Source organism: Ciona robusta, chromosome 10, assembly GCF_009617815.1.
Source record: "Ciona robusta chromosome 10, ASM961781v2".
Lineage (NCBI taxonomy): Eukaryota > Metazoa > Chordata > Ascidiacea > Phlebobranchia > Cionidae > Ciona > Ciona robusta.
In genome coordinates this window covers 5,291,226-5,318,271 of record NC_143244.1, presented here as the reverse complement: position 1 = coordinate 5,318,271, position 27,046 = coordinate 5,291,226, and the positions used below count along the sequence as shown (strand labels likewise).

The window sequence follows — 27,046 nt, the reverse complement described above, 5'->3', positions numbered from 1 at the left end:
CTAGGTTTCTCAGCCGGTTAGTAGAGGTCGATCGAGGAGAAATCTCATCTGTTTTAAATTATTTATGAAAAAGCGCTCCGGTAGTCGAACGCGTTGGTCACAAAATCTACGTTGTTGATTTGCGGTACAGGCATTTGGCTTGTTCTTTTAGAGGCAAGATTTTGTACAGTAAATGTAGCCTATTGGCATTTGGTTTGATTTATTGATTTTCTTTCAATACAATTTACCTTTTGATAATTACATTCGGCATTTGCACTGAAAGTAATTATGTGTTTCATGCAGGGTAGGGAGCAAGCAAACCTGAACTTCTCTGTGCTCGTTTGCCCTTTTCAAAATGAATTCACAATAAACAAATTTGATTAGACAACTGCTTGGACGGACGAAGAGTTTTCAGGAGAACTAGAATTGAAACAATGGAGAGTTGCAACAGAAGATGGCGTCTTCCAAGTATGTGCCTTCTCGCATGCATAATGGTTGTTTTTCTTGATCAACCTTTAAGTGCAAATGCGCAACTGCCAAAGTTGGACGATGGCTTAGACAGGTGTCACCCAAACAAAACAGCGAAGCCTCGCGTATGCCAACCTGGAGTTATCTTACCACTCTGGCCACCTGCTGAAATCACACATATAACAACTGCAGACACCGTGGGGCGTGCGATTGTTTACCTTGTTGCTTTAATCTATTTGTTTCTTGGCGTTTCCATAATCGCTGATCGTTTCATGGCCTCGATTGAGGTTATAACCTCCAAGGAAAAAGTTGTGGTGTATCGAAAACCGAACGGGGAAGAAGCGAAGACGACGGTTCGAATTTGGAACGAGACTGTATCGAATTTAACTCTCATGGCACTCGGTTCTTCCGCGCCTGAAATCATGCTGTCTGTCATTGAAATCATCGGGAAGAGATTTGAAGCCGGAGACCTCGGGCCTTCAACAATCGTTGGTAGTGCATCGTTTAATCTCTTTATCATTATAGCCATCTGCATGTATGTTATACCCGATGGGGAAATTCGAAAGGTGAAGCATCCTCGAGTGTTTTTCATTACTGCTACTTGGAGCATCCTTGCTTATGTATGGCTGTATGTAATTCTAGCCGTGTCATCTTACGGCGTGGTTGAGATATGGGAAGGTGTGCTTACCTTCCTGTTCTTCCCAATGCTGGTAGTATTGGCTTGGATCGCTGACCGCCGCCTTCTGGTTTACAAGTACATGTACAAGCGCTATCGAATGCGTAAAAACAAGAACATGATCGTAGAAACTGAAGGTAGCGCTTTGGACGAAGACAACAGGCAAGATGGGACCACGGTTTTGAACATGGACTCGTTGGAGGATGGCAAAGCAAACACGGATGACGATCAAGTTGGAAATGTAATGGATCCTCTAATCGTTGACCCAGAGAGCAACAGAAAAGCAATGATCCGAATTATGCGGGAGCTTCGCAAGACGCATCCCGATGCTGACATGGCAGAACTAGCGAAGATGGCGAGCTCTGAGGCCTTGAGTAACCAACCGAAGAGCAGAGCGTTTTACAGAATTCAAGCGACTCGTAAAATGACCGGCGCAGGGAATATTCTTAACAAAGGAAAAAACGACCAAGCTAAAACAGTAAGTTTTTTTGCACGCTGTCATGCATACACTATGTTGTTGATAATTCTTGTACTTGGGCTCGGTGTAAAATCACACTGAACACGCACTGTTGTGAACGCACGCCCCAATCGAAATTCATTGTTGATTAAACATGCATATAATGTCTTTGTTATTATCCAGATGAATCAGTTATCTCGTTCATCGGAAAACTAATTAAAAACCAACCAAAACATATGTCCCTATGATGTAATTAAGACGTTAAAATAAAGCCTGCTGCCAGCTTAATACAAATTAAATTCACAGACAGGAGGTATAGTGAAAACACAAATATCAAAATTACTCTTTAAATGTTTAAAATTGGGTTAATAAAAATCTTCTGTACACTCCCAACTGAAAACATAAACTGTTAATAAAAAGAAATGCCACGGTTTTAGAATTCATTTTCTATTCACATTTTTATTATTTAACTCTTATAAAACATATGGGCTGGGGGAATATGGGCGCCTTTGAGCACAAAATATGCAAAATTGCTGATCGCGTTTTAAACAACTATAACAGCGGTCTTGTCTTTAGGATTCATGTGGATGCGGTTTATAATTCTTTGAATGTTCTTTGTTTACCACCAAATAGGAATGAAAAGGTGTCTATGTTTCGCCAATTTCAGTGTGGTCTATATTTACAGGCGGATAACTTATCCATGGTTCTTGAAGACCCTGACGATGCAGTTGCCAAAATTTACTTTGAGCCAGCGGAGTATAAAGTAATGGAAAACTGTGGTGTGGCCGAGCTACAGGTTAATCTTATGTTTTGTATAATTAATGCCACATTCATACCGAGAAAGTGAAAATTGGGTGTCGTCTAGAAAATTAGATTGGTCTTGGGCGTATATTGGTTATTGATTTTTTTGTATAACACATTGCAACACCATGCACGCACTGCTTGTTTGCGGGTAAGCCAACATTAAGTTTAAAATTGAAAACAGGAATCGTATGATTACCCACATTGAACTACAAAGTCTATGGAATTTCCATATCCTGCTACTTGTATGCTGTAAATGAAACATTACATTTCTATTCTATTCTATTTAGGCCAGGATTGGCCCATTTTACCCTATTACACTTTTATTCCTAACAGCATTACTACTATATAAATCTATAATGTCCCAAAAAAGAATTAATATGAGCAAAAATGTGACTGTATGTGTACATAAGGTAAAACCCCATTTAAGTTACACATATAAGTTCTTATATCATATGCCTTGTATATATTTGCCTATGCAAGCTTTAACTATAACAATATACAATAACAGGTCGTGCGGACTGGTGGGGACTTGAACACGACTTTGTACGTGGATTACCAAACCGAAGACGGGACTGCTAACGCAGGCTCTGACTTCGAGCATGCTGAGGACACCATAGTGTTCAAACCGGGCGAGACAACAAAGACGATAGCCATCACGATTATGGATGACGACATTTTTGAAGAAGACGAGTATTTCCGAGTGAAACTCTGCAACGTAAGATCCGGTGACGCAGACGGTATGTTCGATACCAAAGCAAATTCCACCCAAGTCGCAAGGCTGGAGCCGCCAGCAGTTGCAACGGTTGTTATATTGGATGACGACCACGCAGGTGTTTTCTCATTCCCTGAACCCACCATTACGGTGAGTACATTATATGTTTAAGTGCATTTATTTAGGATTTATAGGCAAGAATTAAGAGTCGAGGAATTTTTTTCTTAAGTATTTATTTTTAGTTGGGATTTAAATAGAATGAATGAATGTAACTTATATATCCTCACGTGGCGCAGCAACGGCAGACGTTATAACAGGAGTGTTTTATTTGATACACCTCGCACCCGCTTAAAAGTTACTACATGTAACTTTATGAAAAACCTCATGTTCGTAAGATTTTATTAAACATTTCAAAGTATCAGTCACAATCTACGGCTGGTAAACCAGGACAAGCACTTCTAATTGACAGGCACTGGTTTGACATCAATGATCAGCGCAAACTAAACTGTTGCATTTGCCCTGCTGAGTGCTTGCCCAGAATACCGGTCCCTCTCGGGACGGCAGCTGGAACTATCTTTACGAATATAGGAGACCCAGCGCTGTTTGTCGCTAATTATTCCTTAATTTATTAAAGAGCAATCTTGGTGGGACTTCCGCTTTATATGTTAAAGTAATCTGATAGGCGTCTTTTAAAGCGGGCATGGAAGCGGGAGATTGAAACACTGAAATTAATTAAGAAAATCGGTATAATGTGAGCAAAAATAGGCCGCACACTGAAAGGTCCATGCAAAGAAATATGTAGGCAAAAATGCATTTCGCAAACGTGGCTTTTTAATAAGCATTATTTGGGTTTCGTTGAACTTAAACAGTGCATTGGTAACCCGCATATAAATCGTTCGTGTCATCATGTACTCTTGTACCAATTGCTAACATTACAACACGTCGTAAAACTTGCTGAGTTTCGCTTGTATCAGTTAAACTGTTTCGACGCCCGAAAATAACTTCATTCACCCTCTATTGACGACAGATGAGGTAATTTGAGATTTGCAGCTGACGCTTGCTTCAATTCAGCACGTCATAGTGTACATCATGTCTGTCGCCTATATGTTATCAAGTGTTTGGCGTTCACGCAGTTGGCTACGAATTTAATACGCGAATTGGCACAGTAACGCTATAAGCGCCAGGGAAATTATGTCCCGTTTCCTTGCTATATACTTGTCAAACGTGAGTAAATAAATGGATTGGTAAATGTAACTTTTTTGTCTTCGCGTGGCGGGGCAACAACAGTTGTTAAAACACGGGTGTGTTTCATTCGTCCTGTACTCGTTGTAGAGTTATATATATATATATACAGTAGGTTGGGAGAAGATGGGACACCTAATAACACTATTTTCTTGTTAGTAAACTAGGAACGTTCAAAGAATTATAAAGCTATATTCTATGACTCCCATATAGACCATTTTTTATAACTGTTAAAAAACAATCAGGACATTTGGATATTATCTGCCAAAGATGTCCCATCTTTCCCCACCTTACTATACTACTTTGTGGGTGATTGCTTTTTTAGACTTTTTTAAAGCTGTTAATTAACAATTAAGACAATCTATAACGGACACTGGGTTAAAGTATTGCAGCTAAGTGTTTTGCACAAGAACATCCATAATGGTGTACTGATGGACAGCGGAGTTCTGATTAAGACATGCATGACTTAAACGCGCCGCAAAAACACACCTACACCTTCCATCAACCCATTAAATCAAAAACCTAAACTTGTGACCGAATTATCGAAAATCGTTTCTGTGTGCAAATTTACATCAAGCTGTCTTAACTTTAAAGGTGAGCGAAGGCGTTGGAGTTTTGAAAGTGGAAGTACAGCGTAACTCAGGAGCACGCGGTCGAATAACTGTACCTTACAAAACGGTGAGCGGAACAGCAAAAGGAGGCGGAGAAGACTATATTGACGCAATCGGAGAGCTTGATTTCGACAACGACGAGACCACGTAAGCTTATTTATCGATTCGGTGCTGACACAGTTGTGTATGCGCTTTAATCGATATGCTTGTAATTAACCACTTACATTAAAATCGACAATTCTATCATTTGTATACCACCCACATAAAACACATAACATACAGTTTTGTCCCAATAGCCACAACCCAAAATTCCTTACAAATTTACCCATTTTTGAGTTTATTCCGAAACGTTATTTTCTTTAATTAAGTTAATCCAGACCCAAAACGGTTGTAAAACTAACCGCTCTAAAGAGTTCTACTTCCTACAATACAAGGGTAGTTCCTTGCCGGTCGATATCGACTGTATTTCAATCAATGCTAGCATGTGATTGAGAGCAAGTATGCTCCAGAATCGAAAACCCTGCAGCCGGTTTATACTTGATTATAAAACCCATGACACTTTGAGGAAAAATAGCCCAAGTTTTAAAGAAAAAATTATAGTAAAGTTTCATTCAATTTTTAACATTTTTATATATGGTAGTGCAAGGGAAGATTGGACACCTTTTGATTCTATTTTCTCGTCGCATTTGATAGTAAACAAAGAACAGTCAATGAATTATAAAACTGTATGCTCACGACTCCCATAGACCTTTGTTGAATATTTAAAACAAGGAATATTTGGATACTATGTGATATAGGTGTCCCATCTTCCCCCATCTTACTATATACAAACTTTTTTTAATAAACCAAAATTGTCAGTGTAAGGATTTGGCATATATTGGGACAAAACTGCTACATTGCTGTCTAAATTTACAAAATATACATTAAAACATTTTCTTTCAACATTCTGTTATTCTTTTTTAAAAACATTGATCTATCTTTTCTTAAAACACGAGCGTTTCCTTTTTAAACTTTTTGACTCTATCTTTTACACGTGAAAGTTTTCTTGTGCTTTTTTCATAAAAATTCGGAAAGGCTTCTCTTTTAAGCTAGTGCGGCTGTTTAAATTTATTTTTTCTTTTAATTTATTGCGATTCCGGAAAAACAGAAAGTGCATCAACGTAACGATAATAGACGACGAGGAATATGAAAAGAATAAAAGTTTTTTCGTCGAGTTGTCCCAACCCAAGCTGTATTCGGACAAAGACTCAGGTTTGAGACGTTCAGTGTTCCCGTTCAGAGTTGAATGTTTGCTGTCTCACACTAAAGCATACTAAAGATGTTTTGCATGGTCATCACTGCATGGTGTCTTGGAACGTATGGTAGGCTACACTTACAATTTTGCAACACTGGGCCACTTTCAAGCTTTAGTTTAAAAGAACAACTGAAAGAGCCGCTGGTTGGATAAAAGAAAAAAGAATTAGAATGGTTGTAGGTACGAACATAGCATCATAGCGACAGATGCTAGTGAAACAACAGACAAAAACTTCTAATTCTAAAGCTGTATGAGTTACTACAAGAATTCACTCAATTACCCGACCGCGATAAAAGCCACGAATTACGATGCGTCTATTTGGTGCTAGTAATATACCAGCTGTAGCATTTCATATGTCATAATTAAGGTGACATAAACCAGACAGTCCAGTTTTGAGCTTCTTAACGAATTCGCAACAGATACTCTTTTAAACCACACAGTTTTGCTTGAAATTTCAGTCTTTTTCTCGGAAAAAAAATCTGTTTTCTTACCTGGTATTACTTACAACACAAAAACACAACTTACAAAAAAACAAAACTCACAAATAACCTTACGAAAAAAACTGACAAAACCACAACACATAAAAACACAGCACACTTAAAACACAACTTAAAAAAAACAAAACGAACCACAAAAATCTGACTTGCAAAAAACACACAACTCAAAAATTCACTTAATACACAACTCAAAAAATCACAATTTCCAAAAACACAACACATGTTAACAGCCAAGGTAATTGTTACCACTCGCCACAGAAAGTGCATCGACATCATAATACAAGATAACAACTCGTACAGCAAACGTGTAAAGTTTTGGGTGGAACTGGCTGACCCATATTCACCAAACAAGTCCATTGGTAAGTGGTTTATTAGAGAGAAAAACCATTAGTATTTTTTTAAATAGGTAGCTCACTCAAACTGTTTTAAATATAGGTAGCCTGACTTTAGGTTTTTAATATAGGTACGCGAAGTTTTTATTACTAGGGTGGGGTAAGATGGGACACCTTTAGCACATAATATCTAAATATCCTGATCGTGTTTTTTTTATGCTATCGTTAACTGTTATATCGATGTTGTTTTTAATCTTAGGTCACGCCAATACTTTCGTATTCGTTTTCTGTTGTAAACATAGCTATAATTAAAGTACATGGCAGCTGTACTTTACCTTGTAGTAGGTCTGGTAATGGATTTTAAAGGGCCGGATTTCTCGGCACGAATCCGTCTCACAAAATTAGGTCACAAAATAGTGTATGACGCCACAGTATTGATTGTCAGAACGTGTAATCGCGGTATGTTCTGCTAAAAAGGATTGAACGTCGCAGCTATAGTAGGGTGGGGGAAGACGGGACAGATTTATAGCTCCTAATAATATTCTGTTCGTATTTTAAACAATTAGCAACGGTCTATGGAAGTCGTGAGGATACGGTTTTATAACTCTGTAAATGTATTTTGTTTGCTACCAAATGGGTGGAGAAAATGGAATAAAAATGTGTCTCATCTTTCCCCACCCTACTATACCTTTTTATATACTAAGTGCACTCAGCCAGAAATCTGTGATAACCTCTTTTTGGAACAAAATACCAAGTCAGGCAGCTTGAAAAACGTAAAAAATCTTATAAAGCCTTTAAAAATGCATGTTGTTTTGTGACATTCTCATAAACTCACCGTTCTGTCTCTGGTAACTGTTTTGCTGAATGCAGCCTGTTCGTTTTCGTGCAATACTTATGTATCGATATCGCTTGACAGCAGTTAAAGATGTACAAAGTTGGTTTGGGAACCTTTCGCATGATGATATTTTAATACGATAGTAACGTATAAATTTCTCACTCTTTTGATGCAATTTTGATCTTGCATCCTTGACTCAGGAACGGATGCAGGGAGCGATTCTGGGATCAACGGGAAGGAAATTGACAAAAAGGCAACGGAAGAAGAGGAAGAAGCAAGGAGGATTGCCGAACTTGGAAAACCTCGTCTTGGAGCGGAGACAACGGTCGAAATTATAATTGAAGAGAGCTACGAGTTCAAGGTTTAAAATGAGAGGGTTTTATAGTAGGGTGGGGGAAGACGGGACATCTTTAGCACGTAATATCCAAATATACTGATCGTGTTTTAAACTGTTCATAATGGTCTATGAGAGTCGTGAGAATACACTTTTGTAATTCTTTGTTTTCTACCGAATGCGACAAGAAAGTAGAATAGAAAGGCATTCCATCTTCTCCCACTTACTCTATTATAACATACGTCATCTTTAATCGATATAAACTCTTGATTTAGGAACGCATGCAATTAGGCTATACCTTCCTACTACAATTGACTCTTTTTAAAATGTGCATTTAAATTTAAAACAGTGCTGGTTGACAGTTTTGGTATATATTTTAATATTGCATACTTTAACAGAAAATGCTCGGTGTCAATTTACATTTATTCTTGGTTTGACCTTACAATTTTTTTAACAGAATACAGTGGACAAACTCATCAAAAAGGCGAACTTGGCTGTAATTGTTGGTACCTCGTCGTGGAGGGAACAGTTTATTGAAGCACTTTCTGTGAACGGAGGTGAGTGCAAAATCTTGTTATTCCAGCCGAAAATTTGGTTAAGCTACACGTACCTGCGTTCTATAGAAACTGTATACTAGAACAGTTTTTTCAATCCAACCTGTACAGTGGTAGCAACAATTTGATTTAATACCTTTCTACAAAGGGGGCCATTTACTATACAAATTGCCATTTATGGGCCATTAACTTATCTGTACGTTAAATTGGAACACATACATTCCAACCCAATGTGTTTAATAGTGGCAACAGTTTAATGCAGTCCTTTTGTGGAAAGGGGCGATTTAATGTACAAAAAAAACATTTTGTGCCATTTTGAACCAATATGTACATTATGGCTAGCAGTAACTTAACACAATGTAAATCACCCTTTTAGGAGACGATGACGATTCGGATGAGGAAGAATCTGAGCCATCCTGCTTTGATTACGTCATGCATTTTCTAACCGTATTTTGGAAAGTAAGTCTCAGCCACTATTTAAATTAGATAAACAAAATCATGCACAGCCTGCCAGAGATATGGCCTTAAAATTCAAAGACGTAAAATTTGAATTAAAAGGTTATAGCGGGGTCGGAAAGATGGAACACCTTTCATTCTATTTTCTAGACGCATTTGGTAGTATACAAAAAAATCAAAAAGTTATAAAACGTATCATCACGACTCCCAGCATAGACTGTTGTTAATTGTTTAAAACACGATCAGGATGTTTAAATATTATGTGCTAAAGGTGTCCCATCTTCCCCACCCTACTATATCTCTAGTTGACCGTGGATCACCCCACAAGTTAGATAAATTCAACCTTTACATAACAGCAACTGAATGCCTCTACAGCCTACCCCTTAATCCATTCATTAATCCCAACTTAATCACTTTTAATCCCAGTTGCTCTTCGCCTTCGTTCCACCCACCGAGTACTTTAGCGGGTGGGCTTGTTTTACCGTGTCAATCATCATGATAGGCGTGCTGACAGCGGTGATCGGCGACGTAGCGTCTGCCTTTGGCTGTGTGGTAAACCTCAATGACGCAGTCACGGCAGTTACTCTTGTTGCTATGGGCACCAGCGTCCCGGGTAAGACTTCTTCCTCGTCTTCGACGTCTGACTGCTTCAAATTCATTTGTGAACTTAAATCACCTATATCCTATTTTTGTTAGCGTGGGACTCGAGAGTAAAACAATACACAACGGATATTTTGTTAATAACTATTGGTAACGTGTAACACTGTGTAAGAGTTTGTTTCATATTCCTTTTTGGCATTTACTTTCCAAAACACGACGACAACGAATAGTTCATAAATTTAACAATAGAAACTCATTTTATGGGGTGTATCGACACAATAAAGAGTGTAAATAATGTACACTGTTTTTTTTCAGACACCTTTGCAAGCAAAGTTGCAGCAGTTGGGGACCAGTATGCTGATGCATCTATCGGTAATGTCACTGGTTCAAACGCAGTGAATGTCTTCCTTGGTATCGGTATTGCTTGGACCATTGCCGCCATTTACTGGGCGGTTACTGGGAGAACTCCCGAAGAGCAAAAGTTCAGAGTCAATCCCGGGAACCTCGCGTTTTCAGTCACCGTCTTTTCGAGCTTCGCGATCATCGCGATTGCGATCTTAATGATACGCAGAAGGTCAAAATCGATCGGGGCTGAGCTCGGAGGACCTCGTGTCCCGAAAATCATCTGCAGTCTTTTTTTCCTGACGCTCTGGCTGGTCTATATTATCTTGGCCGCTCTCGACAGTTACTGCGTCATCAGGACCTTCTAAACAGCGCCCTCAAGCGCAGACCTCATGGGAACCGCTCCCGGTCACGTGACCGGAAGTATACGGACGTCAGCCGCCGTGCGAATCTAGGGGGGTGCGTTTTTTTAGATCCGTTGATTTCCCCCGACTTCAGAAGGCGCTGGTAAACTCGAACCCACTCTCTTCAAAGTTCCCGTTGCGCATACACCTTTTTACTCAACCACACTCTTCGTATCTTTCGTTTAGATTAATTATATCGCGTAAATTGCTGTTCGGACAGTGCACGCTTTCGGTGGATTGTCCCACGGCTCGTCCAACCACAAAGTTATTATGATTTGCTTTTAAAAACTCGTTTCCTTCTTGATCCTTGCCAGGAGCACGAACTAAGACGAAGACATTGCATTGCGAGCTGGCCGAGAGGAACTTCTCCTTTGCTGTTGGGTTGAAACAACACTGTTCTGTCTTTTCGCCTTTTAGAATTTTTACGCTCCGCAAATTGCACCCACAGTGTACAATTCACAACAAATTTTATAAGGTTTTCACATCTGCGCAAATTGCTATCTTCCAACACGCGGCTTTGTCACTTTAAATTTGCACAACTGTTCTTTTAACCCTTTCTTCCGAATTCCAAGTTACAACCACCGAGCTAATCGACTAAATTCCCACACAGTACTAACACAAAATACGATAACACTTTCACCTCGAAACTCACAACGGTTGGTCCGCCACAGAGATTCGTGAAGTGTTTGCAGTTCCACGCATGGCTTCCACTTTTTCACTTGCCTAAATTCTAGGCACGTCTATTTTCGTTTATGTTCTACTGTTACCCGCTATTTATTCTGCTTGTAAACGCCGTCTACTACCGACGGCGAATCGTTTTTACGCTTTTTGACGACTTTACCCTTGGATTGTTCATTCGTGCTGTGTGTTATGTGCTTCTGACGTCATAGCTTATAGGTTTATTACATCACGTGGACGACGGAGTCCTTCAGCAAGTTTTTCGGTTGTTTTTTAGTGTAAGCTATATAGTAGGGTTGGGGAATATGGGACAATTTTTCAGTTTTCTCGTTTCATTTGGTAGTAAACAAAGAAAATTCGATGAATTATTAAACCGTGTCGTCCCGACTTCCGTAGACCGTTATTAATTGTTTAAAACACGGTCAGAATATTTGGATATGATGTGCTAAAGGTGGCCAATCTCCCCCCATCTTACTATAATTGTAAGAACTAGACGCAAGTTTCCGGAAATTTAAAGGAATACGACTGCATTGTCCGGAAATAGTCCTGTTTACTGTCAACAGTAAAATTGCCAGACGTATACAACGAATTTATTGCATATGAAATAGTTTATTTTCAAAATGGAGGCGACTTGGTTTCTATATTATTGATCAATCTGAAGCAGATATCATTAAATATTGAAGCTGGTGTCAAAAGAGAAAAGAAAATCTGAAATAATTTACACTAACTGAATTCTGGACGTGTTAATTCCTTAAAAATATAAAATATAACAAAATGGCACGACATTAAATCTGCTTCGTACGGAGAGAGGACAAGCCTGGGAAAAGGCAAAGCAGCGTGGGAATAGTATAGAAATGATTTTAATTAGATGGGATTTCACTTGACTCATTGCAAAGGTCCCCAGCACAGCAGAAATGACAAACTCTGACCTGAAATTGAAAAAAGTGTTTAAACATGACATGTATGCTACGTCAGTGAATATAGAATCTCATCATCAAAAAGTCGAATTCAAATTCGTGTACACATTGACGAATGTTTTGTACGTGTTCACGGAACCAATCTAAAAAACTTATTCTTTCATCGTTAATTATGGTTATGCCAAGTTATTTGTCAAATTTGTGTTTATTGCCAAGAAAGTTACTGTAATGGGATTCTTACCCCATTTTTCAATGCGTTTTCACCGTAGCAGTTCTGTCTGTTACCACTCCAATTACTAAGGCAAGCTTGGCCATGTTTGCATTTCTTCTCAACGATCTTAATTGGCCCGTTCGCCACTATTTTCGTCTGGCACATCGTCTGAACAAAAGGAAGAAAAAAAAACACCTTTTCATTCTATTTTTCGACCCATTTGGTGGTAAACCAATAGTATTCAAAGAATTCTAAAACCGTATCCTCAGGACAGTACTGTATATAACTTCGAAAGCGGATATTATAGGTTCTTAAACAAAACACTTTTGATATCATTTCTGAGGTTGTACGCCATGCCAAGATAAATAAGTTGCATTCAAGTAATGGCTTTTAAGTTGATAAATATTGTGCACTTTATAATACAAGCTATTCTTGTTTACTTGTTAGTGTCAACTTACCTCCATAGGCGCGCACCTCTCTGTGCGGAACATAGATACTCCATTTACTACCAAACCAGCGTAACACGCGTCGGTCCTGCGAACTGGTACATCTAAACGAAGAAAAAAAAAAACATATAGAGTTTTGTGGTGGAAGATGGGACACCTTAGCACATAATATCTAAATATTTTAATCGTGTTTTAAACATTTAACAACGGTCTATGGATGTCGTGAGGATACGGTTTTATAATTCTTTGTTTACTATCAAATAAGACGAAAAAATAGAACGAAAGGTGTCCCATCTTCCCCATTCTACTGTAACTCCGTACAAAGTGTTCTTATTCATTATACGTGCCAAATACTATGGGGAAAATATCATTGTTGCAGTATATGATCGGGTATCTTAGTGGCGAGTCCAATCTTGTAAGCCCTTCAAGTCGGTAGACGAAGTTTCGAGGCACCAACGCTCTTGTAGTTTGGTTCAGTTTACAGTCTTCTATTCTGGCTCCTAATCTGTATTGAAACAGGAGATAAAATATACAGTAGGGTGGGGGAAGATGGGACATCTTTAGCACGTGGTATCTAAATATCCTGATTGTGTCTTAAACAATTAACAATGGTTTAGGGTAGTCGTGAAGATACGGTTTTTATCATTTTTTGAATGTCCCTTGTTTACTACCAAATGAGACGAGAAAGTAGAATAAAGAAGTTTCCCATTCTCTCCCACCCTTAACTATATCAACATTGTAATGAGTTGATATAGCAGTAAACTTGCAAAAAATGAACTTGTTTCAAAAAAAATGAAATTGCATTTCGTCTGGTACATTTTTATGGCACTCCTAATTTTGAAACAGAATATAAAAAATATTAACGAATTCATGAATTGGTAGCAGTGCTGAACTTGCAAAAAGGGCTTTTTTATAGAGCAAATGAAATTGCATCTCGACTGGTGCATTTTCATAGTACTGGAGACCTATACGGTTTTAGCATAGAATACTGAACACTATTCATCAATGGTTAGTCACATTTTGTGCTGATACTTACTTGCAAACAGTATGATTCCTTATAAATCGAACAAGAATTGGAACCGAAATAGGATTTCTATCGTCGGGCAAGTGAAGTTTGTTTTCAAAGCATTTAATGTAATCATCGGTGTCTCCAACGTCAGGATCCAAAACGGCTTGCCGTTTAAATCTACCAGCGCTTCCTTCTCCAGCGAATCCGGTCCCTAGATCTCTACCCCCTGCAGCAGTAAAGGTTACGAAATCAGAGATGCAAGCCTGACTCGCTGCATACAGCGGTGATTGAGGGATTATTAAGTTTCCTAAGCGAGCGATCCAACACTCTGCTGTATCACTGTCCGAAGCCAACCTGTACAACAACGTACAATTAGTTTTAATCCCTAATTCTGTCATACTTTGTTCTACTTACGAACAAGTTATGTTATCGCTGTTTCTGTACCAGTTAGTGTCGAGTACCACGTAGTCCAGGATGGTTTGAAAAGAAGGAAATATACTACCTGCCTGAATGAGGAAACAAAAATGTGGTTTTATACTGTTTCCTATATTTTCTTATGGTACATATAGTACAGGGTAGGGGGAGATGGGACACATTTAGCACGTATAGTGTCCAAATATTCTAATCGTGTTTAAAACAATTAACAGCGGTCTATTGGAGTCGTTGGGATACGGTTGGATAATTCTTTGAATTTTCTTTGTTTACCACCAAATGCGACGTGAAAGTAGAGTTTAAAGGTGTTGCCCCCCCCCCACTACTGTACATTACACAATTAAACCCGTAAATTGTATTAAGATTTTAAAGCTACATAAAGGTATAGGTGACGTACAATATAAGCCTGAGGTTTACCCTGCTTACATACACGTACAACTATAGGATATAATTGGATAGGACAGACCACCGTTTATACGATAATTGTAACAACCATCACTCAGCACCTTCAAATTACAGCTCATTAATTACGACCACATCTGAGGTAAATTGTTACAATACGACACAAGATATTCTCTCAGTGGAAACCACTACGCCGAAGATATGCTAATTCCTATAAACTCCCACACACTACAGTTCGTGTTATAATGTGTATAGTGGGGTCGGATGGGTCATATTTGCGTTCTATTTTCTCGTCCTATTTGGTAGTAAACACAAATAATTCAAAGAATGATAAAACCTTATTCTCACGACTTCCATAAACCGTTGTTAATTGTTTAAAACACGATCAAGATATTTGGATATTTTGTGCTAAAGGTGCCATACCATCTTACGTCATAGCACTATTATTGCAAAATCTTCCTTACCCTTCGCTGCATGCAGTTAGTGAAGAAATCTCTCATCGTTATTGTGTCTGCAATCCTTATTGCTGGTCCAGGTGGAGAGAGCGCTCTTTTGTGTCTTCCTGGCACGCCTTGAGAGTGGTGGCAGCCTATGTGCAAACGACAAATGTGAAAACGTTAAGAAAAGCTACGCAGAGTCCAAAATGGTTTATTGAGAAAATCAGAATAGTCTTTGGAAAAAATGTTGCGTTCTCAGCCCAGAAGGAAATATAGTGGGTTGGGGTAAGACGGTCCTTTTTATATTCTGTTTTATCGTTCAATTTGGTAGTAAACAAAGAATATTAAAATAAAATTATTAACCGTACCCTCACTACTATAAAAAGAGCGTCAGTGATCTAAAAAAACAATTAGGAAATATGGGGTATTATGTTTTAGTACTAGTTTACAGTACATATATACAACTATTTTAACAGCATTTTCTTACCATGTCCGACAGCCAGTATTCCAGCGAAAACTAAAACGCGTAACATCTTTTGCTCCTACTTTTGCTGAGTGTTAGCCCACACCAAATTGGGCTTCCTTATATTCCTTTTACTGACCTGACCTCAGGCGGTTTATGTTTTGACCAAGTCATCGTACGTGGGCCACATTTCCATACTGTTTACTTTATTTTGGATCCGAAACTACTTAAATGATTATGTTCTAGAATTTTGACATGGAAGCGTTTACGTCACGCCAATTATAAAACGTCACGCGGCAGGTATTTCACTTAATTGTATAGGACGAACTAAATTATAGTTAAGTTTGTATTTTAAGCACCTTTCGAGTGGATGCGCACTACAGAAAAATATCAATTTTCGACGATTAATATAGTAGGGTGAGGGGGGATGGGACACCTTTAGCACATAATATCAAAATATCCTGTTCATGTTTTCAACAATTAACAACGGTCTGTGGGAGTCGTGGGTATACTGTTTTATATTTCTTTTAATGTAAATTCATAATAAATAAATAACAAAATTGAAAAACATAACATTAATATGCCAGGGTTGTTTTATTGATGAACCGAACACATCATTGAATAAAAAGGAAAACAATTCAGAAAACAACTGTATATGTGATTTTACTTTGTGAAATCAACCCTAAAAGAACAAAAAAAAGCAAATCTCGAATTCGATTCGAAGCTTTTTAGGATATTAAGCAAACACACAGGCATTGTATATAGTGCGAAATTTCCTGCTGTCTGTTGGTAGCGGAAACATCTTAATAATCTTGAATATTATTCGAAATGTTGCAAAGGTCTCCAGTGCAGCAGAAATGGCAAACTCTGGCCTGTCAAAAAAGGCGATTAAGATGACGTAATATTTCCACGTCACTGAAAAGGGACAGCTAGCAGGCTAAGAGTGTAGTATAAAAGCAGTCCTATACGCAAAATGTAGATTAATTTGATTTTTGCCAGCAAAATCAAGTTCAAACGTACTTTAACGATGTCCATTTAACCAATTTATCTCAAATTCTTAGCTAATACTGGCATGCATTGTGTATAGTACTTTGGGGTAAAATGGGACATCTTCAGCACATAATATCCAAATACCCCGATCGTTTTTAAACACTTAACAACGGTCTATGGGAGTCGTGAGGATATGGTTTTACATTTCTTTAAATACTTTTTGTTTACTACCACATGGTACGAGGAAACAGAATGAAAAGGTGTCCATTATACCCCCACCCTACTATATATACACAATAAAGAATATTCTTTATGTCTCACCCTGTTGTTTATTGCTCTTTCACTGAAGCAGTTCTGTCTGTTGCCACTAAAGTTGCTCATACACGCATCTCTTTGCTTGCAATTCTTCGTAATCATTGTCGTTCGTCCGTTCACGGTAATTTTTGTTTGACATGCGTTCTAAAAGAAAAGATTTAGCATGCTTTTTTGTGTTGTATCCAGAGGTATTCTCACGCCACGCGTTACAATGCACGAGAGGACGTATAATTTAAGCCTAAGTAGACTCATTACCCATACACCCAGAACATTTGTCAGAATATAATCCCTTAACAGTTGATGAAACGTATTGCTTGATTTTAGCGTATATTCAAATACATGGCAGCAGTGTATTATGTACCGAAGCTTTAAGTATACGTGTAAAAGTTTTGATGTTATTACCTCATATGGTGCGCACTTCTGTCTGCGAAACCACGTAGCTCCATCCATACCGAAACCACTATAGCATTCGTTAGTACTTTGAACCGGTTCAGCTGTAATAAAACAAATATATAGTACTGCGGGGTTAGATGGGACACCTTTACCACATAATATCCGAATATCCTGATCGTGTTTTAAACAATTAACAACAGTCTATGTGGGTCGTGAGGATACGGTTTATTCTTTGAATGGACTGTGTTTACTGCCAAATGGTACGAGAAAATGTAATGAAAAGGTGTCCTTTCTTCCCTCACCCTACTATAATCCAATTCCAAAACGATAAAAGAAATACTTACCCGCTACTATTGGGAAGACATCCCTATTGCAGTAGGTAATAGCGTTTCTTAGAGGCGAGTCCGGTCTTGTGAGCCCCTCGAGTCTGTAACCGAAGTTTCTTTGTGCAAGGTCTCTTGTTGTCTCATTTGTTTTACAATCTTGTATATCGGTTCTTGTGCTGGGGGAAATATACGTATAGTAAGATGGGACATGGGGTAAGATGGGACGTGTTTCATTCTCTTTTCCCGTCCAATTTGGTACTAAACAAAGAATATTTACATAATTAAATATCTGTGCTGACACCACGACTTTAAAATCGTGCTGTTAGTTGTTAAAATACCATTAAGAAATATGGGATATAGATGCTAACGGTATCCCATCTTACCCCACAGTACTATAAAGGTATGAATGGTTTGGCGTATAAGTGGCCAGAATCCATTGGCATGACGCACGATATAAGTATACGCAGACAGCATGTCTTTGTATATACAGCAAATACAGCTGTCATTGTACAGAATTACCTGTAAATGGTTATTAGGTTAAAGTTCTGTGCAGCAATTTACCTGCACATAGTATAATTCTGTATAAACCGTGTAAGGGTGGGAACATTAATAGGATTCCGATCATCGGGCATGTGTAGTTGATTCGTAAAGCAGCTGTTGTAGTCTGCTATCTCTCCAGACGATATAGGATTTGACTGTGAACCTGATTGACGTTTTCCACGCCCAACTGTACCGCCACGAGCCGCATAGGTGACAAACTGAGCAATGCAAGTTATGCCCGCACCATATAACGAAGATTCTCTACGAACCAGTTCCGCTAAGCGACCGTTCCAACACCATGCCGCATCGCTCCATCTTTCCGACCTTGAAGATACAATGCTGAAGTATTATAACTCCCGATATGGTAAGTGGAAGATGAGACACCTTTTTATTCTATTTTCTTGTTCAATTAGTTAGTAAACAAAGAAAATTCAAAGAATTATAAAACCGTATCCTCACGACTTCCACAGACCTTGTTAATTCTTTAAAACACGACCAGGATTTTTGGGTAGTAGGTGCGAAAGGTGTCCCATCTTACCCCACATAACTTTACTCTAAATAAGCGACGTTCGTCAGCCCGTTACTCCAAAGTCCATACACAACACGCCAAACTTTGTACTTACGTGCAAGTTGTTCCATTGCTGTTATTATACCAGTTACTGTCAAGAATCACATAGTCGACAATCGTTTGATAATCGAAATATCCCTCATCAAAGCGCAACTGAACGACAAAAATAGAATAGCTAAGTATATTATTTATGTCTATCTTATTGCACACATCGCTTATAGCAACTGTACTCTATATTACATTTTGCTATAAAATCTAATAGTTCCACAAGAGAATATAATATATAATAATAAACCTATAAAAAATAATAAACCTGCATGTATATAATAATAAACCTATGAACCCTAAATTTTGCTGTAAGATCTTTTACACAATATTTCAATAGTTTATAGACATTAGTTGCAAATAAAAACATACAGGTATACTAAACAGGTCGCAGACTACATAATATTAAATAAAACTAAAACAATTTCTTACTCTTCTTCGCATGCAGTCGGTGAAGAAATTTCTCAACGTTATTGTTTCGTTAATACGCCCTGCAGGTCCAGGTTGGGACAAATCTCTTTTATGTCTTTCGCTCCGAAAGTGGTGACATCCTTAGAAAAATTTCAAAATATTATTTAAAATATTACAGATCGGTAATGGAGTTTAACACTGCTGAAGTTTAGACTTGCCATGTACAAGAACCAGTATCCCGAAAAAAGTTAGAGCTTGCAACATATTCATGATGATTTCTTCGTAAATATTTGGTTCTACATAAATTATTCTAATCACGCCGCCTTATATTCCTGCAATCGTAGCATTTGGCCCAAGGCAGTTCGTGTTTTGTACGATCGGTGCCTACCACAAGTCGCATATGTAGAAAACATGACGAAAACAGCTAAGGAATAAGAAATGGACACAAGTTTATTTAAAATCGTGTTGAGTGCGGTTCGTTCTCTCGCCCGTTCACATTTGATGTATAGGCCTACTGCTGACGCAGTTCCACGAAAATGATGATTAAATAACATCAAAACCTAACTAATTGAGGACAAAGAATGCCTAAAACAGAATACGGGTCCACAGATTTAGCTTGAACGAATGTTTATTTCCCTGACACGGCAAGTCAATTAAGTTTGAAATCATAAAAACTATTTTTAGTTGTAAAAAAAACAAAATTTACTGCAAAAAGTAAAGCGGTAAAGTATAACAATTGTATTTAAACAGTAAAAATTTTATTCAAAGATCTTAAAACGTTGAAAGTTATGCAGAATTTGCTTTATGAAAAGCGGAAACCACGCAGATTCGTTCCAGGTGCATTTGATTAAAATAGACTTTGAATTCGAAACTCTAGTCTAGACCACGAATTCGAAGCAGTACTGAACTTATTTAGCAAACAGCTTAAACGTGATGCAGAATTTTCCCGATGCACACGCGCCAGAAAACCGCATAGTTTCGTTACAAGCTTTTTGTTAAAGCAGACCGCGAATTCGAAACTCTAAAATCCGAGGCATTAGTTCAGATACTTCACAGAAATAGATTTAACATTCTCTCTATGGCATGGCAACGATTTATACTTGATGCTTCGAAACTAGGTTCGGTCGGAAATAGAAGGAAAAAGTTTCCGGGTTTCGTTTTGCGAAAATGCGACTTGGCTATGAATGCAAGAAAATGTCAGTGAATGAGCAGTTTAAGAAAAAACGAAAAAAAAGGGCTTTTTAAATAACATAAAAAAATAAAAGTAGGGGTTGAGGCATTAGATAAGGCATAAGCCATTGCAAGAAACAACTTGAACATTGCTGCCTGGGCACTGACGAGGTATCACACTGGTTTGCTGACAAATTCTGAAACAAAATAAAATATACTATTAGAGGTCTACTAATTTAGTCATGCTATATCTCATTAAGACCTATAGTAAACTAATCACGCAGGTAGCTTTTCTAAATTAACTTTACCTTGCCCTTCTTCTAACACCTCTACCACACAGCGCAGAGCAATCACTCCATGCCGACCATTCTTGCCATTCAGGCGCCACAGAACTGTGGCACGTGCCACACTGGCACTCTGTAAATTCCGTGGCTTCTCCAGGGCAGGTGCCGCCGACACATACACGGGTTCTTCGTTTCCAAGAACAATCGGACCACGACGACCAAGGCGCCCAGGCCGGCTCCGGGCACACCTCTCTTCCGCAAGCTTGAGATTCAATGCCCGGGCCCTCGCAGCCTCTATCTCCTGGGTTTCCGCCTTGACAGGTCCTATACCTGTTTTTAAATGTGCCAACGCCCTCGCAGGATACGCTACATGCTGACCACGCTTGCCATTGAGTCCAAGAAGCGCACACGATGACGGGGTGACAGGTCTGCCAAATTTAAAGTTCGCATAAATATCAGGAATGTTAAAGATATAACTTTAGGCATAAAGAAAGTTTGTTTAATGCAGCCTTAGAGTACGGTCAGCACACACGATCACATATGACCCAATCGTGTTTAAACCACTAACAGGGATATGGCTATATCTGTAAATATTTTTTTTGCGAAACGTGACGACAAAAGTGAATTAAACATATACATCTTACCCCAAACCATAACATTTCAAACTTACCCTGGTTTCGCTTGCAAGACCCAAACAAGGGGAAACCCCAACTTCACCCAGGGGGCACATTCTTGATCTTGTTTGCACTGCAGTTTGCCCACAAGGAGCGGGGCAGGTTCCCCACGATGTCCACTCCGTCCATCCAACAACAGGGGCATCAACTGTCCAAATAAATGGAATTAATATAAACAATTAAATAGATATTGGTATATATTTCTAATACCAAGCAGGGTCTCGGAAACTCTACGTTGATTTTAAAAGAAAATCAATTTAAATTACTGTAATCTCGGTTTAAAAGTGTCTCAGAACTAATTTTCGAAAAACTTAAAACATTTTTTAGTATCTGGATCTTTGCCTCCTTTCAGTATAAACCATGCGTTTTAAGCGTGGTCGTGCAATGGTAAACCTGCACATATGCCAAAGGGTCATCGAAGTTTTTCTAGATTTTTGGCCACTTACGCAATGCATTTTGTTCTTTCTCGCAACATGCCTTCCCACAGTTTTGTCTCATGAAGTCACCGAAAGCGTCGCACCATGACAACTGAGATCTACAGAAGGCGTCACTTCTTTGGTTGATCAGCTCGGAGCAAGGGTCTGTTATACAGTTTACCCAATCAGATACAATTTAGATACTATTGTTATAGGTCTAATGGGAGATGCATTAGGGTAGGGGTAAGATGGCATATTTTTGTTCTCTTTTCCCGTTCCATTTGGTATAGTAGTAAACAATGAGTAATTACAGAATTATATAGCCGCATCTTCACGACTCTACAAGAGCGTTTTTAGTTGTTTAAAACACGATCAAGTGCTTTGAGATTTAGGTGCTAACGTTATCCCACCTTACCCCACAGTACTATAGCAGGACGGGGAAAATGGGACACTTTTTCATTTTATTTTCTCGTCCCACCTGCTAGTAAACAAAAACATTTAAAGAATTATAAAACCGTATATCCTCACGACTTCAATAGATCGTTGTTAATTGTTTAAAACAGGATCAGGATATTTGGATAGTATGTGCTATAAAGGTGTCCTATATTCCTCTCCCTACTATATATGTCTTAATATTTTAACTGGCAGTTCACTCTTAATCGAAATAAAGTATGACTTACTTATAAGAAATACGTTTCTGTACGCCTCGTTGCAGGTAACAATATTTGAAAACAATGGCGAAGTTAGTTTTGTCAATGCTTGGAATCTGAACGGGTAAACTTCTGTTCCGCACGCTAGTCCTGAGTTAGAACTTGGTGTAGTTGTACTGCTCGTAGGTGTATATGACTGGCTCATTGTGGCGACTAATGATTCAGTATCCTGGTTACTTGTCAGTTGAGTATCCTCAGAAACAATAAAAGCGTTGTTGTTTCGTCCAAGGTCGCATGTTCTGCATATAAAACATGATATAGTAGGATGGGGAAAGACTGAACACCTTTAGCACATTATATCCAAATATCCTGATCGTGTTTTAAACAATTAACAACGGTCTGTGGGCATCGTAAGAATGCGGTTTTATAATTCTTTAAATGTTCTTGTTTACTGCCAATTAGGACGAGAAAATAAAATGAAAAGGCGGCTCATCTTCCCCCACCCTACTTTAATTATCCGAAAATATACGTTGTCCAAAATTTAAGCTCGGCTTTTTAAGTAATACGCTCGTTTAAATACATCACATAAAGTTTGGGCAGGCGTTCGACAGAATGAAAAAATAACCGTTGTATTTCAATAATTCTATAAAACGACATCCATTTAACGTCGTTATTTTCATTCTCTTTTCCTATACCAATTGGTGGTAATCAAAAAAATATTTACAGAATTATTAACTGTAGCCGTGCGACAATAAAAGAGCGTTGTTATTATTTAAAACATGATTAGAAAATATCAGAAAAAAAAATATTTAAGTTGCAATCGGTATATCCCATCTTACCCCACAGTACTACGTCTACCTTATGCTCGATATTTTATCAATTAACTGTAATAACTTACCCACAAATAGCATGATCTTCCACAAACTTCACCACCTCCCCAATATCAATGTTCCTTCTGTTCGGGGGCAAAACGAGTTGACGGCGAACGCACTCTACGTATTGCTCACGTAAGAAATCTGACGTCACTGGAACTGGTGCTTGGCGCTTCGTTCTAGATCTGTAGATCACTGCAAAGTAACAAGTGATAAAAAAGTCAGATTGTTTAAGAAAGTCGAATAACCCATATTTATTACAAACAATATTATTATAGTTTTGTACAGTGTTAGTTTTGCTGGATCAATTTTGGTAAGATTTATGCATGTAAAAAAATAATAAAAAAGTAAAGTGTTAGCGTTACATGGTTTTTGACCTTGTGCTGTTTTAATATAGATTCGCAGCCTTCCAGCACTAACTGTGCAATATGTGTATTGCTGGGTACGCAGCGCAGTAAGTTCTATATACCACCTATAAGCGCCGTTTAAGGTAATTGGTTTGTTGATTAGTACGCTACAAATTGTGTCAACACGGGTTTGGACTGTGTTTTACAAGTACTTCATAACTTACAATATGTTTTAATCACCAGATTGAGTAATGCGAATTTGAAATGTTTGTCAAAATCTGTGTTACCGCAAAAATACGCTAGCTCATCAATACCACACTGCTGCGTAGTTTCGAAACGTCTTAAACGTCAACATCAACGCTAAGTGTGACTTACTTGTCCCTGTAGTAGCTACGTCTTCCTGCAGTTGCCGAATGCACTCTTTGGCTGGTCCAGTGAGAACGGAAGTCGGACGAAGATAAATGTCGATTCGACTTTCCCAGCACGGTACGGTGTCGTTCTGTGTCCTGATAATTACACGTAATGACCCATAGTAATAAGTGAATAGTTTAAACCGAAGACGGGATGTACACCTGTTTTTGGATATATATCATAATGTGGGAAAGAGATACATTTACATTCTATTTTTCTCGACCAATTTGGTAGTAACCAAAAATATTTAAAAAATTATAAAATTGTGTCCTCGCGACTCCCATAGGCCGCTGTTAATTGTTTAAAACAAGATCAGGATGTTTGAAAATTATGTTCTGAAGGTGTCTCGTCTCTCTCCGCCATACTATAGTTTACAGGATTGGCATATTGAATCGTTTAGTGTGATCGTAATACATATAAAACGCCTCACCCAGCACATACGGTCTCATCTGCTTGGAAATACCAGTTTGTGTCCAATATTGTGTAGTCAATAACTCCGTTCCAATTCGTAAAGAGGCTAATCTGAAAACAATTTTCAATCAATGATATAGTAGGGTGGGGTATCATGGGACACGTTTTTAATCTATTTTCTTGTCTAACTTGGTAGTAAACAAAAAATATTTACAGAATTATACAACGTTAACCCCGCGACTCTAAAATGGTTGTTAATTGCACAAAACTCAATCAGGTAATATGGGACTAGGTGCTAACGGTATCCCATCTTGCCCCATAGAACTATATACTACAATACGCCGCTATAACACCCAATGAAATACTGCCTTTCTGATTACCGGAAAGCGCTGTAATTATCAGTAAAACTTCAATACGTTTCGTTCCAGCATGGCAATTATATAAGTAATACCGGGAACTTAGGCCAGGCTGGTATTTTAGGTATCGATCAGTACCTTGTCAGTCATACAACTTGCGAAATAATCTCGCAGCTGTCTTGTTTCTTCCACTGTTAACGAGTTATTTGCAGCATTTGTTTGACGCTTTTTTCTAGCGTGACGTGCAACATGGCAACCTAAACAAAAAACAAATAAAATATAACTATAGATTATTTCGATTTTAAAATATAGTAGGTTGGGGAAGGATAGGACACATTTAGTACATAACTTCTAAATGTATTGATTAAGTTTTAAACAATTAACAAAGGTCTATGGGAGTCGTGGAGATACGGTTTTATAATTTTTTGAATGTTCTTTGTAATATACCAAATGGGACGAGAAAATTTAATAAAATGTGTCCCATCTCCCCACCCTACTACATACATACTACAGCTGTGTTATAGACAATAAACCATCTACTGATTTGTTCACTTTGTAGAGAGACATATATAAGGTTAATGCACGCTACTTTTGTAATGGCAAAATCCTAAATTTCGCCAATTATCATATTATTGAAACATAAAAACAATAAACTTTACTTACCGTTGCTGACTATAGTAAAGAAAACTACTATAACAGAAAACACCCAAATAGCTGTTACTATCCGTGTCATTCTATTTGAACACGATTCTGAATGAAATCTAAAAACATAAAATTGTAAACTGCCTTGAAATCAAAACGATAATATGTAAAAAGTTTGTTACTAGGATAACTTTATGATTTCTCCGAAAATGTCCTAAAAAACGGTATAATATGTCTGCCAATACTACAAAACGAAATGAGTACTGTAATAACAGCTTGCGAGTAAAAGTAAAATGCTCATGGCGAAGACGACGTGAAATTATTAACACGACAATTTTGTTGAAAAATAGGATAAATATTTAGCACGAGTTGCACGTCCAAGTCGTCAGTCCTGGTAGTTTAGAAGTCATAAATTATTTCACTCTGTCCGCTAATTTCATTTATTTAACCACGCCCTATAAGTGTTTCCTTATTGGTTTCTGAGGTGGTTAAATAATAAGTTTTGTGTTATGTTATAGACGTTTGTCATTTAATAACATAATAGCGGTTAGCTACTTGGCTTTGCTCGCGCATTTACATAATTTCGCGCAGATTACTGTATAGCATTTTGTGTTCGGCTTTTCCAATTATACTATTAAATTGTAACCGTACGGTGTCACATTACAGTGTTCTTTAGTAAACTAACAATAACTCCAGATTATAATGTATATATATTCTCTTTGCTTTGCAAAAGTATAGAAACTGAGGAGTTTTATCGTATTTAAAAATACATCCGGCAACACTGTTCACATTCTTAAACACCTTGCCAATATAACAGCGCTGGAGGCTTGTCAACAGTTCCAATCACGTTTTCTGTGTCTCTGCCAGTTCGAATGTGCTACGTATGGTTTATGTTACACCAAGTTTTAGTACGTTTTTATAAACTAGGGAAAAAATCTTAAAAGTCTTACCCTCACAGTAAAACTCTTGCATTAATAACCATACATTACATACACAACGAAATGTATAGGGTGGGGTGGGGTAAGATAGGACACTTAAGTACAAACTGCCCAATATTTAAAATATATAACATTTTTTTGTTTATAATACAAATTAGTAGCAGTCTACCTTTATTAATTGACAACACTTTAAAAAAATATATTAAAACACATAAAAAGTTATCCACAAAAAGTAATAGCGTCGCCAACGCAAGATACTACCCGAGAAAATGTGACTCTCTCTTTAGACTAATTACAAAACTGCTAAAATATTTATAGTATTCCCTTAAACTATTTTTTTTCAAATAAGAGACTTGCGTTCTTTCTGAATGAGAGACTGACGATGCCATCTAGACGAAATATATTTTTTAATTATACAGGACATGATTTTTATCTGTTTCGTTTTCGTAGAACCAGATCCTTACACGAAACTCAAAATATGTTAAGAAAAAATGACATCAATTATACCTAGTGTATATGATGCCTGTAACCTACTGTACATAGTCGGAAATTTCGCCAACGATCCGCGGACAAAGAAAAGTTTCCAACTTGCCCCAGAGCGACAGACGGGCCAGTATAAATAAAAAAAAAACCTATGCTTATATACACTCAAAACCGAAATGAATACGCCCAGTGTTTATTTACTTGAAAACGTG

General features: G+C 37.9%; 4 protein-coding genes across 5 annotated transcripts; 1 reads left to right on the top strand and 3 right to left on the bottom strand.

Moving 5' to 3' along the window:
- Positions 1-258: 258 nt before the first annotated feature.
- On the top strand, positions 259-11,532 carry LOC149729887 (sodium/calcium exchanger 1-like). Of its 2 annotated transcripts, none has more exons than XM_089886536.1 (10): positions 259-1,601; positions 2,266-2,376; positions 2,893-3,246; positions 4,933-5,096; positions 6,999-7,099; positions 8,108-8,268; positions 8,699-8,798; positions 9,172-9,254; positions 9,678-9,864; positions 10,167-11,532. In XM_089886536.1, the coding sequence occupies exons 1-10, from the start codon at positions 414-416 to the stop codon at positions 10,559-10,561; spliced, it is 2,844 nt and encodes a 947-aa protein (XP_089742662.1). In that variant the 5' UTR covers positions 259-413; the 3' UTR covers positions 10,562-11,532. The 2 variants fall into 2 exon arrangements, with proteins under 2 accessions (XP_089742662.1, XP_089742661.1); XM_089886535.1 differs by lacking the exon at positions 6,999-7,099 and adding an exon at positions 6,097-6,200.
- Positions 11,533-11,864: 332 nt separating this feature from the next.
- LOC149729886 (uncharacterized) lies at positions 11,865-15,760 on the bottom strand. The gene is made up of 8 exons (XM_089886572.1): positions 15,617-15,760; positions 15,157-15,281; positions 14,273-14,364; positions 13,886-14,212; positions 13,197-13,354; positions 12,862-12,953; positions 12,434-12,571; positions 11,865-12,204 (listed from the first exon to the last, which is right to left on the bottom strand). Exons 1-8 carry the CDS (start codon positions 15,660-15,662, stop codon positions 12,136-12,138), a joined length of 1,047 nt encoding a protein of 348 aa, XP_089742698.1. The 5' UTR covers positions 15,663-15,760; the 3' UTR covers positions 11,865-12,135.
- A 407-nt stretch (positions 15,761-16,167) lies between these two features.
- LOC149729885 (uncharacterized) lies at positions 16,168-19,552 on the bottom strand. Its single transcript, XM_089886573.1, has 8 exons — positions 19,399-19,552; positions 19,202-19,320; positions 18,780-18,877; positions 18,178-18,480; positions 17,635-17,792; positions 17,300-17,391; positions 16,904-17,041; positions 16,168-16,464 (listed from the first exon to the last, which is right to left on the bottom strand). Exons 1-8 carry the CDS (start codon positions 19,448-19,450, stop codon positions 16,396-16,398), a joined length of 1,029 nt encoding a protein of 342 aa, XP_089742699.1. The 5' UTR covers positions 19,451-19,552; the 3' UTR covers positions 16,168-16,395.
- Positions 19,553-19,790: 238 nt separating this feature from the next.
- Positions 19,791-25,583, bottom strand: LOC149729884 (uncharacterized). Its single transcript, XM_089886552.1, has 10 exons — positions 25,435-25,583; positions 24,910-25,028; positions 24,435-24,526; positions 23,969-24,099; positions 23,273-23,441; positions 22,405-22,673; positions 21,755-21,889; positions 21,305-21,456; positions 20,659-21,062; positions 19,791-20,547 (listed from the first exon to the last, which is right to left on the bottom strand). Exons 1-10 carry the CDS (start codon positions 25,502-25,504, stop codon positions 20,460-20,462), a joined length of 1,629 nt encoding a protein of 542 aa, XP_089742678.1. The 5' UTR covers positions 25,505-25,583; the 3' UTR covers positions 19,791-20,459.
- Between the last annotated feature and the right edge of the window lie 1,463 nt (positions 25,584-27,046).